Below are 18,749 nucleotides of genomic sequence, written 5' to 3' on the forward strand. Positions count from 1 at the left end.
TTAAAGTCGCTATTATGATAAGAGCTCTTGCTCCAAAGAAAAATAATTTCGGACCAGCCTTGTGAATAACCTTTTTTTTTTTTTTTTTTTTCCCCTCTTGCGGTGAACATATTTTAGCGTTTTCTTTCTAAGTCTTTGTCATTAATGACTTTAACAAATGTCTCAGGGAGCGCAAAAGGTTTGACTGTGCGAGATCATCAAAAAAAAAGAAAAAAGCCCTCTAATTATTTATCCAGGATATCCTACTCTAGAATTAGAGGCTAGCTCACCAATGACTTTCATGCATTTTTTTTTTTCCCCCTAAAAAGAAATAATTTCCACTGAATGTTTTCGCTAGGACACCCTCTAATCCCTGGCGTATATTCTAGGTGTGTTTGACATTTGTGCATGAGTCTTCACCACCTCTCAGTATCAGCGCGTAACGAAAAAGATAGTAATTGAGCCTTTTCCGCACTTAAACACTGTGCAACTTTCCGCATCTCTGCTCCCACCCTAGACAGCTTCCAACCACATTCGACTGCTTTTTTTTTTTTCGCTCATTTGGTCTTCACATGCCTCCTAAATGGGATCATCACACCGCTGAGTGGGAACCTTAAAAAAGTGAAGGCCTGGCTAAAAGCTCATGGCGGTGACACTTTGGACCGACATCCAGAAGTTGCTTTGAATCAATACATGGGCGCCTTGTGTAACAAAGGCTTTTTCTCATGAATGGTGTCCCCTTGAGAATGTTTTGTTTGTCTTATTCAAAGTGCCAGTGAACACAGTGTTTTACCAGGTGCGGGGCCGGGTCATTACTAAGGTATTTGTTTTGCAGATTACACACGGAGGCGTAGGATTATAGACATGTTATCTGTGCAGGCATGATCTGTGTAGGACCATAGCCTGGGTTTTTCCCTTTTATGCTTTTGCTGTGTTCTCCTGATTTTTTCAATAAATATTCAGAGTAACAAGTGCTTTGATGCCTTAGGCAAACATCAGTCTGTCCATTCGCATACACAAACACGATAAACATCGGCCTCTCAATTAACATACAGTACGTGATGTAAATATTTGCGTCCATTCTATTCTATACATCCATTATTTGTACTGCTTCTCCTCACAAGGGTCGCGGGTGTGCTGGAGCCTATTCCAGCATGTCTTCGGGCACACCCTGAACTGGTTGCCAGCCAATCGCACGGCACACACATCGATGGACCACCAGAGTTCCCCAAGGTGCGCCCAGAGCGTCAGGCAGCACACATGGAAACAGTTCAAGCACGAGATGCTGATTGGTTTAAAGCAGGCTACGTTCAGAAATTAATGCGAGGGGAGCAACTCTCAACACCGCTCTTAAATTCGTTTGAAGATATCAGCGTAAATGTTTGAGTCTAGACAGAAAATCTTACATGACCAAAAACTCAACCAGCATGAACCTTTAAAATCAAATGTTGAGCAAAAATACTTTTGACCTTAAAGGCTCCATTTAGTATAATACATATTTTTAAGAACAACTCTGTTATTTAAAACTATTTTTATTTAGACTTTGGAGATCTGTAGGATACAATAAATGTTCTCAATATTAGATTTGTTTGTCGTTTTTCCGCGACATTTCAGAGAATGAATGAATTTATTATTGCTGATTTTTATATATTTTTTTTAACTACTCCCCATCATCAATTTAGCGTTCCTAAGCGATTATATCGTATAATCTGTTGATGGGTAAATGAAGCTTCAAACCTGCTTCATGAACCAGTTGTTGTATTTTTGGACTCCTCTCGGTGGCATTCTCTGTTCAACATTGGGCTGAATTGCCATTTTTTAAACCTTTTATTTAAACCAACAACGTCATCTAGAGGACTCCAAAAAACAGAAGCTGGTTCATGAAGCAAATTTGAAGCTTCATTTCCCCATCGCTAGTATGACCCATTCAGAAATGCGTCCATTGTAAATTTTACACGTATGTTCTTATTACTATGTCATTACCATAACAGGCTTCAGTTGATAGCATATTGTGAATTTTAGATCATCATCAACTCTAATATGGACATCCGTCTGAAACAGGGAAAAAAAATACCGTTCTTGTCCTAATGTGAGTGTTTGTGCATCCATGTGATGATATTGTGAACATTTACCAAAACTCCTACAATAGTCATAAGTAAAGCATTTTATTATTGGTCTGCTAATCAATAGTGTGGCTTCTTATGGTTTAATATTTCAAGGATATTGATCATTTTAACAACTGTGTTTGTGGTTTCCTTAACGACCACCGTGCCGGTCGGCGTGTGCATGTTTGTGCGTGTGGCCCTCTCTCTGCTTTTCAGGCGGCAGCTCTCTCTCTCTCGGCGTTTATAAATGTGTAATTTTGGTACTTTGTATTTTTTACTCGCGCCTTGGTGATGATTTTCCGTGAATGCTGATGTGCGCTTCATTGACCTTGGGTTCACCCTCACTGCCACCCTCATGCTGTTTCTGTGGTGAAAATGAAATGAAGTGAGTGCAAACAGAAGCTTTTAAAGCTTTTAGCATTATTTCCTCTCATGAGAGAATGTTTGCTTCCAGCAGATATAAATAGGAGCGGATTTTATAATTAGTAGAAATGATAGACCCGGGGCTCGCACACTATGATCAGCTACTTCCCCCTTCATCTCTGACCTTCTGGCTCATTTCTTCCCTCATTTTCAAGTCCTCTTGTAAGTGTCCATTTTCACTCCCTCACTTTTCTCGCCGTCTTGGTGAATATTGTCCATGTCGTAATTCTCCCAAGATGCATCATGTTTGGTGCTCGGCTGGAGTGGTGCCAGCGTGGCAGAGCAGTGTACAAAGTCGCGAGTGTCTTCTCAGAGTTTGTGCATTCCGAATGATGGGAAAGTCAGCAGTGCATGCTAATTGATGAGAGGCTTCATGTTAGACTGGAGCAAATCCTTCAATCCGGATCTGTTAGGCTCAAATTGTGATGTCTATCTTACTAATCTGATCATTTTTTATTTATTTTTTTTCAAGTCACACTATTTTGTCTCCATTTTTGTCATCTGCCTTCTTACACCATGTAGCAAATAACCAAACATGTACACAACGGGATCTTTGTTTTCAATTTGGAAAACTAAATGATGCATCCAGTTGCTGACTTGACCTTCGCAGTAATTGTTAAAATATTCAACAATAGCAAGTATTTACTGTAAATGCATGCAACATTAATGTAATGTTCTTTGTCTGTTCTCGCTGTCTGCTCGTTGAGTGAAATGATAGAAGCGAACCAAACCCCCCCTTTGCGCTGCTGGCTAATTGTAGGGCTTCTCGCTGTGTGTATACCGATTCCTTTTGCTTTGCCACCCGCAAAGTCTCTCGCTTGCACGCTGCACAACCCAGTAATTAACCCACAGTTAATTAACTACTTCTAATTACACCAGCACGCCGCTTCGATCGCACCAAAAGAAACAGGAGAAACCGACTCCACTGGAAATGACTCCTTAAGGTCGCTGGAAGTTGTTTTGCGTTGTGATCAGGTCCCAATCAGATGGTTCAGACTAACATCGTATTACTGGAATTAGGATGAATCTCGTGTTAGGTGGACTAAATGTGATGGCAAATGATTCTTTAATTAACTACAATGACATTCAGCCGAGGCCAAATGTGAATACTTTGGACCAGCACCGAATTGTACAACGTTATGCTTTTGCTTGAATGTTATCGTTGGTATTTTTACCATGACTCAATAAGAAATTCACCCAGAAAATAAGAAAAGAAAATAAAGCAAAACAATAAATCCTGGATCCAAACCCGTATTTATCGTATTTTCTGGACTATAAGGGGCACATGCATATAAGCCACAACAACACTTTTTTAAAGAAAAGAAATAAATTAATTAATTAATTAAAAAAATTAAATAAAAAATAAATGATATACAAACCGCACGAGGTTATAAGCCGAAGTTTTCTATGTTGGAAAAAAAAACCGATTGTTAAAACAAAGTCTTTTAACACAGTAACAACTTTGCTCATTAAAACAGAACAGACCCAAGAGAAAAAAAAAAAAAAAATCGAGAATTATCCACCTCCTTAGTCATTATGTATAATTGTATCTAAAACTGTACTTATTCTCTATGAAATGTTTTTTTTTTTTAAGATTTTTGTCCATCTTGAACGGATAAATCGGTTTACATTATTTTCTGTGGGAAATATTACTTTGGATTTCATACGATTCCGTTTCAGAATTTCTGTAAAGGGATGAAGCATAAAAAAAAAATGATGTTCCACTGTCCATAATTTAATATGGGAAGTCTCCATAGCAACCTGAGCTTGACGGAAGCTCACTTGATCTCACTTCAGCTATCTCTTCTAAATATTCGGAGGTGCCAATGAGCGCCCACTACCCCCCCCCCCCCCCCTCACTCCTCTCCACACTCTCGTGTAAACACCCAGAGCTGTTCTTCCCTCAGACTCAACACCACCATGGCTATTTCTGCCCCCCCCCCCCCCTCCAACCCCCCACACTGATATCTCCGACTGAGGATCATTGATTTTACGGGAAGCCCTGTTTACAGGCTGAGTGCCATCGACCTCAGGTGACTTTTTGCCTCCTGCAGTCTGAACAATGCTGAAGTACCTTTATGCCTGCATGAGCAAAATGCTTGAGCAAATAATTGCAGCTGCAATAAACAACAATGCTCTGCTGTATCTACATGCGGTTAATTGACAGTTTCACGGGGGTAAATCTGTACAATTAAATCAACCGGAGCACCAAGACTGCGTACCTTGAATGGGTTTATAAAAACGGCCTGCTGTTATGTCAATTACTGTTCAATCACTGGCCACAACATTAAATACACTTGCGTTGCTGTCTGACGGGATAATCATAGAATATTTTAGTTCTTTGAGTACAAAATGTCTCAGGGCCACAAATAAAGTATTACCTTTAGACGGATTCTGCTCCGGTTTTTGTAGAATTGCTGTCATCCTGGTGAAATTTACCTGCGTTAGATTGTGCAGCTCTCCCCTATGTGATCTTTATGTTATTGTACTGGATCTTATTAAATGTGTAGGTGTACCTAAATGTGCCCGCTGAGTGTCATAACTGGAACATGCGCATTGTTGCATAATGTGCATAAGGTACTCTAAAACGAGTGTGTCGTCAATTTTTCAGTCGCATAAAAAAACAAATTGTGAAGACCATAATTAAAACTGTTGGTGTCATGGATATACTATTAAAGTACAGTATTTTCAGGATTATAAACTGCTACTTTTTTCTGAGATCTTTGAACCATGCAGCTTTTCTGTGGATTTGTCTTTCACCAGTAGGGGGCGCTCTATAGTTCAGAAAATACGCTAAATAAATCTTGATTATTTATTTTTATTTTTTTCTCGGGTCTGTTCTGTTTTAATTAATAAAGTAGTTGCCGTTTTAAGAATCTGTTTATGTACCTTTATGTACATTCACAGTACAAAATCGTTCTGTACATGCAGTACACAATTTTTTTCATGATAGAAAACTGCGGCCTATAGCCTGGTGCGGCTTGTATATCTTTAGTTTGAATTTAATTTATTTAATTAATTAATTAATTAATTTTTTATTCATATTTTATCGTATTTATTTATTTATTTATTTATTTAGGGGGCAGCGGTAGGCTTATATGCATGTGCGCCTTATAGTCCTGAAAAATCCGTTAAATGAAAGAGGAAATGTCCCGAACAGAAAAAGGTGCAATTCCACTATTCACTCAGCTACGTCAAGTATGACCTTTTGACTTATGTTAAATAGCACAACACTCCGATGTTTTTAAAAGCCATTCATTGGAACTAACTTAGCCGATAAAGCCCAGCTCCGATTCGCCCGAGGAGTACAATGGTTCCCCCCATCAATGAGCATGTCCCTCGTGCAACATCAAAAGGCCTTCCCCTGCTTTATCAATAAGAACCCTTCCTTCCCACATCTTCCTGGAACTTGCTTAGCGTTCACGCCATTGATTTTCCAATAAGCGCCCTTTACCCTGCGGTGTCTGGCCAAGCTCACAGACGCAGGAACACAACATTCAACAGGGACAAAAATGCACATTTGGCATTGATGGCGGGAGGGATGCACCGATGACTTTTCTTTCAAGTACTTTTATTTGAGAAATCACTGATATCAAATACGGTTGTTTGATAATGCAATTATGTCTTGCAATTTGGATAAAAATGGATTGTTCAGAAACACTCTGCTTGAACATGACACAAGTTGCACTCAAAAATAACACTTGGTAGAGGGTTATTAATGTAATTTTATCATCCAAATGCATGTTTTCAAACAGCCTTACCACATATTTCACTTTATTTCAGCTTGTAAGGAAAAGCATTTCAGTTATAAACAGGAGTGCTCATACTGTAAGTGGTGCGTCGGTGCGCATCGCGTTATATTACAACCGCACTGAGTGGCTGTCGACAAGGCGGCGGGTCGGGTGGACATCTCGGTCTCGCTACACAGCAGTTCCAACGATCTTTGAGTTTGTGTCTTTATGTGAGGCTGGTCCATGGTGCAAAAAGATTGCCGAGCGCCAATCCTGGAACTGCGCCAAATCGGCGGATCGAGCGATCCCACACTGTCTTTTAGTTCAACCGGTTAGGTCGGTGTTAGAAAATCTGAAAGCGAAGTAGTATCCATGTCGTAGTATCAGATCTTTTTTGGGGGGAGTGCAGATGAAGAGTATCAGCACAAATCTTGTTCTTCTTCTCTAGCTTGACTCCATCATGTTTGTTAGCATATTGGAAAGAAGTGAAGTCTGACTTTTAAGGAAGAGAAGGGGGACTTATATACAATGAAGCTTTGAAGGCAGGCGGAAACAAGATTGTGCGCTAAAACAGACCCTGATATCGGCCGAGGAATTTTTTTCCCTATTATCTCTCATTGTGAGCTCAAAACTTGTTTGGGTTCTGTTCAGTTCAACATGAGTGCAGAAGCAATGGTGACATCACCTAAAAAGCCACTTTTTAGTCGTGCTTCTTAACACAGTCAGCGCACGTAGACGCCGGCCGGCCTCTTCCACTTCCTGTTTGTCTCTCAGACTTGTTTGGTGCCTCCTTGAGATTAAAGCTTTTCCCTCTCCTAAACAGGTGTCACCGAGCCAGGCACAGTCTCAGAGACGAGCATTCTATCAGCGGGCCCATCTGCGACTTACTGTCTCCAGACAATCCCGTAGCTCATCAGTAACCACTGCGCTTTATTGAATTACACCATCTTGATTTTAAAGGCCAATTCTGTTTTCTGTAAGCAGCGGACGCAACCATAGCGGTGCGTATCTGTCGCACTGAACAAGTGTCACCCTTGTAGGCTTCTTCTTGATTCAGGTTGCTTACACTGCAGCGGGAATGATGGCTATACTGTAGACGGTAAATGCAACAACGATAGCCACTTGATTCCGACTCATCAGGGAGCCCTTGGAAGTCGATAGCCATGTCCCCATTGACGGATTTTGTCCATCGTGACCGGTGGTGCTCTGACGTTTTGGCGTTTAGATGAGCAGTTTTAAGCAGTGGCGGGCCGTCACTGCTGGGCTAACAAAATCAAGAAATCATGATCATATTCTCCACATTGTCATTTTATATCCTAGTGTTGAATTTTTAGGTTAGAATTTTCATCCAATCAGACTTCAGCTGGCTCGTGTTGCCAGGCAGATTTCATAATACCAGTGGCCCGCACTATTCGTCGAAGGCCTTCAGATTGACTCGTGCGTCTGTTCTGTGTTAATGAGGGGATTTGACAGTTGCGATAGCCAATCAGATCACGAGTTTATGACAGTAAGGCCTTCTCACTGGCCTTACGCTGAAAGTGATGAACGCGTCTTGTGATTGGCTACTCACTCGTGAGCGAGCAGCGCGATGCGGATTCAACACATAACCGACAGTCGTAACTGGTGACCGTTCGAAAATCTAAAATATATTCTTGCTTTTTTAAACCACAATGGCCGAAGATAGGAAAATTGTGGATTTAATTGCAGATACACTTGCGAGGCCATTTTCAAGACGGACCTTTCAAGAGAAGCTAGAGCAGCTCCAGCTGGAGTGTCATAAATGATGGCAACATGAGCGGGATTTATTCAAGTACGACTTCACTGTGAAATGCACGGCCCGCCACTGGTTTTAAGCATTCTAAAAAAAAAATTTTAAAAAAGAATATGGAAAGAAAGTGATAAAGTCCGACCAACAGCCGTGGCTGATCAATAACGGTCATCTCATGGAAGACGTAGAAATGTAGCGGGAAATAGCGCCGTATGTTGCGGATAATGTTGCGTTCAATCCTCTAGATGGCGATCGTGTGTATTCCAAAGTGGTCATTTAATTCATGAATGTGTAATCTCAAGAAGAGTTACTGTCTAGACATGCAGATATTTTTCAGCGCTTCTCTGAATTCCCTTTTCCCATTAGTTTGACTGCGTGCGAAGCCCGTAGCTGCCTATTAATCCATTGCATAATAAATGCCGACCAGTAGTTACCACATTCAATAAAGCAGATATCCCAAAATCATATTTTGCCACATTAAGCAAGTCGGGCTAAAAAAGCCTGACAGTGTGTTTTTTTTATTTAACTTCTTTTGAGTGTAAGCAAAAATAATAATGAAGTTGACATTCCCAAAAAAAAGTGTGTTCTATGTGCATACTGTATTGCTTTAAGTTATTTATTTTATTACTCGGTGATATGTATTTGCCTTTTTAATATTCCGTGTTTTTGCTGCAAGTGAATATGATTTTTTAATTATTTTTTTTTTTTGCGAATGAGTGTGTTTGAGGTTTCAGGTATGTTGTGTGGGTGAGAGCCTCATCAGACATTCATGAAAAGTGAGACAGACATTATCAATCTCTCGTCTCCCTCAGCTTTATATGGTGTGAGTGTGTGTGTGTGTGGGGGGGGGTAGACTCGGCGGCTAAAATTTGCATCCATAAGTAAATAAGTAAATAAATCAAGCGCAAGCAATGAATGTGCTAATCAGCCGGCGGGGGAGGGGGGGGGGCTTGGTGCTGGGAAACTTTGCTCATGTAATATGCAGCACAGGGGGGTCAAAGGGCAGCACAGAGTTATTGGTTTTAGCCCGATTGCCCCCTTTAATCAATGCTGGCTGCATCCTTTAATAAAAAGTATTAGCTCAGCAGTATCTGGACTTATCATTTTATCTATTTTGCGCTCTGCCGCGTCGGGCCTCTCTGGGTCTCAGAGAATAGCCAGATCCCAAAAGCTCAGCGAGCATTTATTTTTTTCAAGGGTGGAGGATGGTTTTATTGTTTAGTCAGGAGGCCGAACTGTGGAAGCAAGATCATAACACCGCCGCGCTGACGTCTGACGTTTTTTTGGCTGCTATCGTTAATACGCGTCTCAATATTTCCATTTTGAAGTGTAAATGGTGATGGAGTTAAGAATTTGAATTTGTTGCCAGGGTTTTCACTTTTCTGCAGGTTATTTAAATGTTCAAAGTACTGATGGGATTGCGTCTCGATGTCTAATTATCTCACATCTGTTTGATCCATTACACTTGCGCCGTTTCTCCTTTTTCTGACTGCGAGTTAATTAAAAATAGATGTCGGATTTTGCGGCATATAAGATTACGAATGTTGTTTAGGATGTGAAGATAAAAGATTTGACAGGAAGATGAATCCTTCGATTGTTTCGGTGCCTAATTTTGCGTAATGAACACACGTTTTTTTTTTTTCTAGGATGCATTTTATTTGCTGTGTCCCTTTTTAAGAATTTTCTCAAAGACTGACTCACTCTTGCTCCTTTCCATCGTTACCGAAGCAACGCAATCTAATCTGCCGTTTTTTTTGTGCATTCTCAGGCCTGGATGCGATGACCGCCTCATGTAGGCATCAGCATGGACAGCTGTGAGTCTCCCGTGTTTTCTGGGACAGACGATGGGCTCAGCTCCTCCCAGCAGCAGCAGCAGCCCTGGAACGATCATCCTAGCTTGCAGCTTCCTTGCGCCAACCAGGCCCCTTCCTTGGACCCGCTGTCTTTTCCTGCCCCTTATCCTTCTCAACCCCCAAATCCTTGTGCTCTCCATGACGAGGTGAGAGAACTCCAGTCCCTGCACTCCCAGCCAAAACAAACATCGAGCCAGGCTCACCGGGATATCCCCGCCACCGGTCCGCTGCATTCCAAGAGAGAGGGTCGCGAGGGAGAGGAGCGCGACAGATTGAGCTGCGAAGAAGAGGAAGAATCGGAGGACTTGGATGAAATGGAAATTGACAGCTGTTTCTCGAGTCTCCAGCCCTTTCCCGGGGTAGTGATGGCTCAAGGCGGAGGGGCCATGTCCACTCTTCTGCGCCCTCCGCCCAACCAACGGCAAGGTGGGCCGGAGAGTGGGAGTGAGGAAGGAGAGGAGGAAGAGGAAGAGGAGAGTAGCGACGTGGAGAACTTGGCTGGCGAAATCGTCTACCAAGCGGATGGCTCAGCCTACATCGTCGAGAGCCTCAGTCAGCTCATCCAAAGCGGTGGGAGCATGCTTCCCGGCCTGCTTCCCACAAACTCTCTCACGAGTGGGGGGAAACCCGGGGAACCTGCTGGGACGTCATCCTCGGTCTACCCTCAGATCATCAACACGTTCCACATAGCCTCGTCCTTCGGGAAATGGTTTGGCAACTCAGACCAAGGTTTCTCCAATACCTCATCCATGGCGGGCCTCAGTCCTGTCCTGCACAGTTTTCGTGTCTTTGACGTGCGGCACAAAAGTAACAAGGATTACCTGAACAGTGACGGGTCTGCCAAGAAGTCCTGTGTATCCAAAGATGTTCCTAACAATGTGGATTTCTCCAAATTTGATGGTTTGGCCCTGTACGGCAAGGGGAAGCCAATTCTCATGTGTTTCCTCTGCAAGCTGTCCTTTGGTTATGCACGTTCCTTTGCCACCCATGCTGTCCATGACCACCGCATGACGCTGTGCGAGGATGAACGCCGCCTCTTGGGGGACGACCACGCGTCTGCTATCATCCAGGGAATCGGGAAAGACAAAGAGCCCCTCATCAGCTTCCTGGAACCAAAAACCAAGAGCACTCCTGTGCCACCGCCTCCCCTGCTTCCTATGAACTCTGGCCAGAGCTTTTACGGCACATTTAGTGGCGTCCATTTGGAGCCTGGAAGCGGCAGTGGAGGGAGCGAGACCCTCCTGAACAAAGACTCTGACTCTAGCCTCCAGCAACAGCAAACTCCGCTAAGCTCCGTCTTGTCTCTGGGACGGCTGGGCACTCCCAAAGCCTCCACTCTTCCCTCAACCCCGGGCTCTGCCAAAGACTCCAATGCCCTGTCTTTACACGGGGGGAGAACAGAGGAGCCTACTGGGAAAGAGTTGGCTTACAAGGGAAACGACGGGGCCGGTGCAACGCACCTATCGAGCCAGGCGGGGGGTTCAGAAGAAGAGGAAGGGGAGCCGTTATTAGGGGAAGACGATGAGGAGGAGGCAGAAGGCACAGGAGTGACCAGTGGTGTTAATAGTAGCAGCGGTGGAGGTGATGCAGGGGAACCAGCTATCTCAAACCAAAGCATTTCCAAATCTCCTTTATTAATGCCTAGTAGCACTCTCCAGCCTTCTGCCTGCACCCCTGCGCTCAGCTACACGCGAAACAGCAAATCCCCTGCTTCCACTTCTTCCTCTGTCAAGGAGGAGGTTTCAGCTACCGAAGGTGGGGGGAGAACCTCAGAGCTCCCTCTGAGCTTTAACTGCCAGGGAACTACCGTTCCCATGGCGATGGCGGCAGCCAATGTCAGAAAGAGTGAGGAGGACACCGCCGGCACTTCTTCCTCACCTCTGTCCTCCAACGCTGCTGCTGATGAAAGTGCCAATCGAGATAGTGCCACAGCTCCAGAACCAAATGATTGCCCGGCTGAGGAAGAGGAGGAAAATGGATCCCTTCTGCAGCAACACCACATGCACCACCACCACCACCACCATCATCACCTGCATTCTTCATCTCATGGCCACATTCATCCCCAACCCGGCGGTTCCTGTGATGTCACCGGGGCGAATGACTGCTCGCAGAACCACGGGCCCGGTGGCAGCGTCGGAAGTGGGGTGGAATGCCCCAAATGTGACACTGTTCTGGGTTCCTCGCGCTCTTTGGGGGGTCATATGACCATGATGCATTCGCGGAATTCATGCAAGACCCTCAAGTGTCCCAAATGCAACTGGCATTACAAATATCAACAGACGTTGGAGGCTCACATGAAAGAGAAGCACCCAGATTCGGGAGGCTCGTGTGTGTACTGCAGCAGCGGTCAAAGTCATCCTCGTCTGGCGCGGGGAGAAAGCTATACGTGTGGATACAAACCTTTCAGATGTGAGGTAGGTAAAATATTGAACTTTTTCAAGAAAGTGTTTGAGGTGTTTTGGCCTATTTTTGGGGCCTGCGATGAAGTTAAAACTTTTTACTAAAGTGGTGCCTAGAGATACAAGTGACCTGACTTACGAGTTTTTCCATCATTCTGATGATTTTGTTGCTTTGACTTTGGAATTTGAAAAATGACGGCAGTTGACTCAACTCATATTTAAAAAAAAAAAAGTAGCAACTTGGAAAATATACATAAAATAAATAGGATTTTGCTTTCTGTATTTAAAACAATCATACCATCGCCTTTCAGTCTGCTAGCTCAATGCTAACACTAATTAGCATGAGTTTTGTGATCCTTTAACCTTTTAAGCAACAGATGGAAAACAATTGGTGCAGCAACATGCACACGGACAATATGTCTGCACTCAGAAATCATTTATCTTCTGAAGAACAACAAATATTAGTGCCGTACTGATGATTGAGATGAGAGAGGAGTTGAGTTATGAAGTACAAATTTATTGATTGCTTTATTTCCTTCTTAAAATGGCCATCACACCAATTTTTATTGTTTTGATGGATGCTCGAACGCATTAATGGCATTTTCATTCATTTCAATAGAGAAATATGACTTGAAACGCAAGCGTTTTGACTTAAGGTCATGGTCTCAGAACAAATTAAACTCGGATGTCAGGGCACCACTGTACTTGCTTGAATTGATTGTTTTGTGATTGCTTCTCCAGGTGTGTAACTACTCAACGACCACTAAGGGGAACCTAAGCATCCACATGCAGTCGGATAAACACCTAAACAACATGCAGACACTGCAGAACGGAGGTTCTATTGGGTCCGCACAGGAGCAGGTGTTCGGTCACGGCCCGGGAGGCGTGGTGGCCGTGCCCTCCGTGACCCAGGCCAGTAGCCACCACCCTGCCCACCACCACCCCACACAGTCCTCCGCCCATGTAAGTGGACCGTGCGGGGCCCCCTCACCGACCAAGCCAAAAAGCAAACCTACTTGGCGCTGCGAGGTATGCGACTACGAAACCAACGTGGCGCGGAACCTCCGTATCCACATGACGAGCGAGAAGCACATGCACAACATGATGCTCCTCCAGCAGAACGTGACTCAGATGCAACACGGCCGACTGGCGCTGGGAGCTATGCCCTCGCCCTCCGAGGCTGAGCTCTACCAGTATTACCTGACACAGAACATGAGCCTACCACCAGGCCTCAAGATCGACCCAACAGGACCTGAGGCCCAGTTCCTGATGGGGGGCTTTACTTTAGATCCCAGCATGGCTGCCTTGACTCCTGCACTGGGTGAGTTTGTTCTCGAATGAAATCCAGTCTTTTACGTGATTAGCATCTCCTTTTACATCTATAAAATACAATAAAATATAACTTTATTGATATCGCGCATTTCACAAAAGCTGGAACTGTGACAAAGCACTTTGCATATGGAGTAATATAAATTAGCGGGAAATTAGAACACTAATTAAAGCACATAAACAATAGATACCAGAAGAACAGCAGAACGGTGACAGTCTCAGGTGGAGTCGAAAGCTAAAGAATAAAAAAATAAATAAATTACAATATATATATATATATATATATATATATATGCATTTTTTTTACTTCTAAAAAAAAGAAAATAAAAAGACTTATTATTGGGGAGAGGGTCATGGCTTTGAAATACTATTTGTTTTCCTTTTCACTCTTAAGTGACTCTATTTCGATGCATTTACGACTGCAGTTTACTTTGTGATACCCAATTTTCCCGTGAGCAAAAAGGTTAATTAGGGGGGGCAAATTTTCCTCTCCAAGACTTTCCCCCCCTGGAGTCAGCTCGTGTCAGGCGTTTTAATGTCATTATTCCCCAACTGCTGCTGAAACTCACCATCGGATTTCCTCATTTCTAATTTATTTATTTATTTATTTATTTATTTTTAAAGCTTTGTAAGTGTACTTATGTCCGTATTTTATCACGGTCAAAGAAGAAAGGTTAGAGGGCTCACCATGGGCGATTAAGCACCGCGGCAGCATGTTTGCCGTGCCCGTTACAACCCCGCAGTTTGTGCAGACTTGTCTCTAACGGTTGCCAGTTCAAAGACACAAACAGGAATTGATTGCTGTGACTCATGTTTTTTTCCCCCTCTTCACCATCTGCTTCATTTTCCTGTGAGGTGCGTTCTAATAAGCATGTTACTAGGGAGGCAATGATGACACACGCTAGGTTCATAAATGTCAGTTGTGTCATCCTTGGTCACACAATAGGAGATGTTTTGCCCCCGCCTGCCCCCCCCAGCACATGCATAAAAAGAATCATAGGACTCTATCGTACAAACACATGCAGTAAGGGTTTTGTGGGAGGTGGAACAGTCTGATCGTCCATATTCCCGACGCTTAAATGATGTCGTACAAGGAGGAATCATGATGATGCGTGGGAAGAGGAAGGCCTGACATGAGTTTTTGGAGAACAATTACACATGTGCTTAGCAGAGCATTGATTTGGGGAACGCAGCTTTAAACAAACAACAAAAAGGGGAATGGGGGGAGGGGGGTGCGGGCACAGGGGGCGGGGAGTTCTATCGGATACCTTTTTGACTTTGTTGTATTCCCACGGGTGCCTTAGATTGCTTAAGTATTTATGTTCTTTACTGAAAGTGCTTGAATTTTGAATTGACTTTTTATTTTCACGACAAAAAAGTTATTTAGAGAATAGGTGGCATGGGAGATGTATGAATAAAATAAGGCCCGTGTACGCCCCACAAGTGTTTTGTTTTTAACACCAACATGGTAGTGATCATGCCCAAAAAGGTGAAATGTAATTTCATGAGGTGAGCTTCAAAAGTTGTTTCTTGGAAAGGGTGTATGGGTTAGTGAACAACACTGTAAAAAATGGGGAGTGATATTTACTTGAGAAAGTTTTTTTTTTTTTTTAGTTTTTTTAGATTTTGAGTACATTTTATAAGTTCATTAAATTTGAAAAGTTACTGCAAGGTTGAACCGAGTGATGGGTAAATGAAGCTTCAAATCTGCTTCATGAAGCAGTTGTAGTATTTTTGGCCTCCTCTAGATGGCACTTTCTGTTCAACATTGGGCTGAAAGCACACTGACTTGCCGATTTTCTAAACCCTTTATTAAAACCATCGAGGAAATTTGAAGCTTCATTTCCCCATCACGAGTTGAACCCACTTTTTAACCCACGGGGGGGGGGGATCGTGCCTTTTCTGTTGCCAGTCCTTCCCTATGGAATGGGCTCCCATTGAATGTTTGGCAAGCCCCGCCCCCTCTCTGTCCATTTTTAAAACCCGTTTCAAGATACGTTTTGATTCTTTAGCTTTCGACTCAACATGAGACTGTCGCTGTTCTGCTCCTGCTGCTGTAGAAATGCGCCATATGAATAAAATTGTATTGTATTGTATTTATTACGGTGTACTTAAGTGATCTAAATTCTTATTCAGTTCTTAAACATGCAATGCGGTCGCGTTTTCTGACGAATGATCAAAGTGTCTTTATTTCCCGCTTCTCTGTCTGTGTTTCTCACATCCAAGTAGGTGGGGAGATTCCGATGGATATGCGCCTTGGCAGCGGCCAATTGGTGTCAGAGGAGCTGATGACCCTGGGAGAAAGTCTATCACAAACGAGCGACCCCTCGCTCAAACTCTTCCAGTGCGCCGTGTGCAACCGCTTCACCACTGACAACCTGGATGTGCTCGGCATCCACATGGGGGCCGAGCGCAGCCTGCCCGAGGAGGAGTGGCGCGCCGTGGTGGGCGACTCGCACCAGTGCAAGTTGTGCCACTACACCACTCAACTCAAGGCCAATTTCCAGCTGCACTGCAAGACGGACAAGCACGTTCAAAAGTACCAGCTTGTCGCCCACATTAAGGAGGGCGGCAAAGGCAACGAGTGGCGACTGAAATGTGTGGCCATTGGCAATCCGGTGCACCTGAAGTGCAACGCTTGCGACTACTACACCAACAGCTTGGAGAAGTTGAGGATGCACACGGTCAATTCCCGACACGAGGCCAGCCTCAAACTTTACAAGGTCAGTGGTCTGCTAATTGTTTAGATCAGCCCAATTTTTTATGAAGTACCGTCATTTCTGGACTATAATGCGCACTTGCATGTATGCCGCAGCAGCTCTTTAAAAAAAAAATAATCCAAAAAAAAAAAAAAATCAATCGTAAAGGTAGAGAAACCGATTGTTAAAACAGTGCCTTTTTAGACGGCAACAACTTTGCTAATTAAAACAGAACAGACCCAAGAAAAAAAAAATCAAGATTTATTTAGCGTATTTGCTGAACTATGGAGCGCCCCTACTGGTGAAAAAAAAAATCCACAGAAAAGCTGCATTGTTTTATTAGCTGCATGGTTCAAAATCTAAGAAAAAAGTAGCGGCTTATAGTCCGGAAAATATGGTAAGTTAAATATTATTTTTATGATGTTACCTTATGTTGTTGGTGGCTCACGAGGGTCTCGGCGAAGCGTCACTTTCTAATTTTTACCGTGGTTGTCCAGTCACTTTCTTCCGTGTCCCTCGTTGTGGTGTGAGCCTTCGGTTGTTAGTTGCATAGATGAATATCAACGAATTCACTGAATTCTGAAGCTCATAAGTGAGTGAACTTGGAGACAAAATACTCGATGATGTTTGTTGCGATGAACTTTTTAATTTGGGAATGTTATCCGATGTCACGGTGAGAGAGAAATCCTTTTGAAAAAAATGGAACACGTCCTGTTGGCATGTTGATCAACCCCTTTTTTATATTTTTTTTTTTTGGGGGGGGGTGATTTTGGAACTATTCTGCCAATAGGAGAGAACTAAAAAAAAATCAATCTGTGTCGGGGTCAAATTTCACATTCACTGTTAAACTAGAATACAATACACTCCTTAAATTGGAAAACATTTGGTATTATAACTGCTCCAGTCAGCCTATAACTTAGTTTGGTCATTTTTTCAGCACTTTGGTGATTGTGTTAACGACATGCTAACATCTCATACCAAAATCTTTGAAGAACGTTCGGCTAAATTAAATGCATTTTACGGTTCCACTATACAACGTAAAGACAAAATGATTCTCTTCCAGGAAATTAGTATGCACAAACCCAGTGAGTTGGTCTTTGTGCAATGTTGAAAACACAGTCATTGCAATTTTTTTTTTTCTCACAGCAATGCTGTTGAGGCATTTTAGGGGTCATTTGTTGGCTAACCTTCCTGGTTGCTCCATGAAATGAAGGCCACGTTGCTTCCACAAAAGGAACAGAGCACATAAAGCTGGTCTTAGATGTGGGGTGGATCACTTGGAGATGAATGAAGAAGTGCGAGTAGACAGAGGTTTGGTGCTAATACTCCCCGGAGCAGGAGAGGCTGAATCGTTCTCGACAGCTGTATTGATTTTTGCTGGACTTGGAGCTTCACCTTCTCCTCTAATCATTCCATAATAGCCAATGGATGAACACTCTCCGAACAAATGGCCATAAATCTAACAGCCCTGATTCCACTTAGGTACCTATCCTGTGAGTCTGCGGTTTGACCACTCCACACTTAACCCAAACTGGCACATACACACACGTAGAATAAGTACACGCAACAAATCACAGACAAGCACAAATAACACATCCTCTCTGGAAGTCATTACATACACTGCAATATAATCTTAGACACACCCGCACGCAAACACACAACTCTAATATATATATATATATATATATACATATATATATATATATATTAAGGATGTCAAAATTAAAGCATTAACTTAAGCTTAATCGGCAAAAAAAAAATTCACGGAATAAAATATTTTAACTCAGATAACTGTGTTTTGTTTTTTTTTACTTTAAAAATTCATTTACATATCTTGCAAAGCCAAATTCAAACATATTAGCTGTACATATTTTGCACATCATTTCAAAACAAAACACCCTGCTCGTGCTGTATAAATTTTGAGAAAAATCCTTGCAACGATGGCTCCATATCGTATTCAAGGATCAAAGGAAGCTATTAGATAAGTCTTTGATTGAAAATACACTCCATATTTGGTGATTTTTACATCAATTGCAAGATATTATTTAAATAAATGCCCGTTAAAAGCTTCACAAAAAAATAATAGTTGAAATATGCGATTAATAGCAATTAATTACAGAATTTTTTTGTGATTAATTAGTTTAAAAAATGTAATCCCTTGGCAGCACTAATATATATATATATATATATATATATATATATATATATATATATATATATATATATATATATATATATATAGATATAGATATAGATATAGATATAGATATATATATATATATATATATATATATATATATAGATATAATTTTTTTTTCCAGACACACTTTAATATCATTTAATGTCCACTCCAAAATAAGTTTCCATTAGAGCACATTTTTCCATCGCTTTATTTGACGGTATATTTTAACAAGCGCAGATTAAAAGGCATGTGAGCAAATATGCTGTCCAATCACATTAAAA

General features: G+C 42.4%; 1 protein-coding gene across 3 annotated transcripts in view; it reads left to right on the top strand.

Moving 5' to 3' along the window:
- Positions 1-18,749, top strand: part of zfhx3b (zinc finger homeobox 3b) — a 151,624-nt gene that overhangs the window by 43,402 nt on the left and 89,473 nt on the right. For 2 of the 3 annotated variants that reach the window (XM_088295762.1, XM_088295763.1), the window contains exons 2-4: positions 9,775-12,273; positions 13,000-13,579; positions 15,814-16,310. In XM_088295762.1, coding sequence (XP_088151888.1) covers positions 9,811-12,273; positions 13,000-13,579; positions 15,814-16,310 — 3,540 coding nt within the window. In that variant the 5' untranslated portion in view covers positions 9,775-9,810. The remainder of the gene's footprint in view (positions 1-9,774; positions 12,274-12,999; positions 13,580-15,813; positions 16,311-18,749) is intronic. The other variant, XM_088295764.1, reaches the window with a different exon arrangement.

This window comes from Idiotropiscis lumnitzeri, chromosome 5, assembly GCF_059441095.1.
Source record: "Idiotropiscis lumnitzeri isolate Australia: NSW breed Sydney's pygmy pipehorse chromosome 5, RoL_Ilum_1.0, whole genome shotgun sequence".
Lineage (NCBI taxonomy): Eukaryota > Metazoa > Chordata > Actinopteri > Syngnathiformes > Syngnathidae > Idiotropiscis > Idiotropiscis lumnitzeri.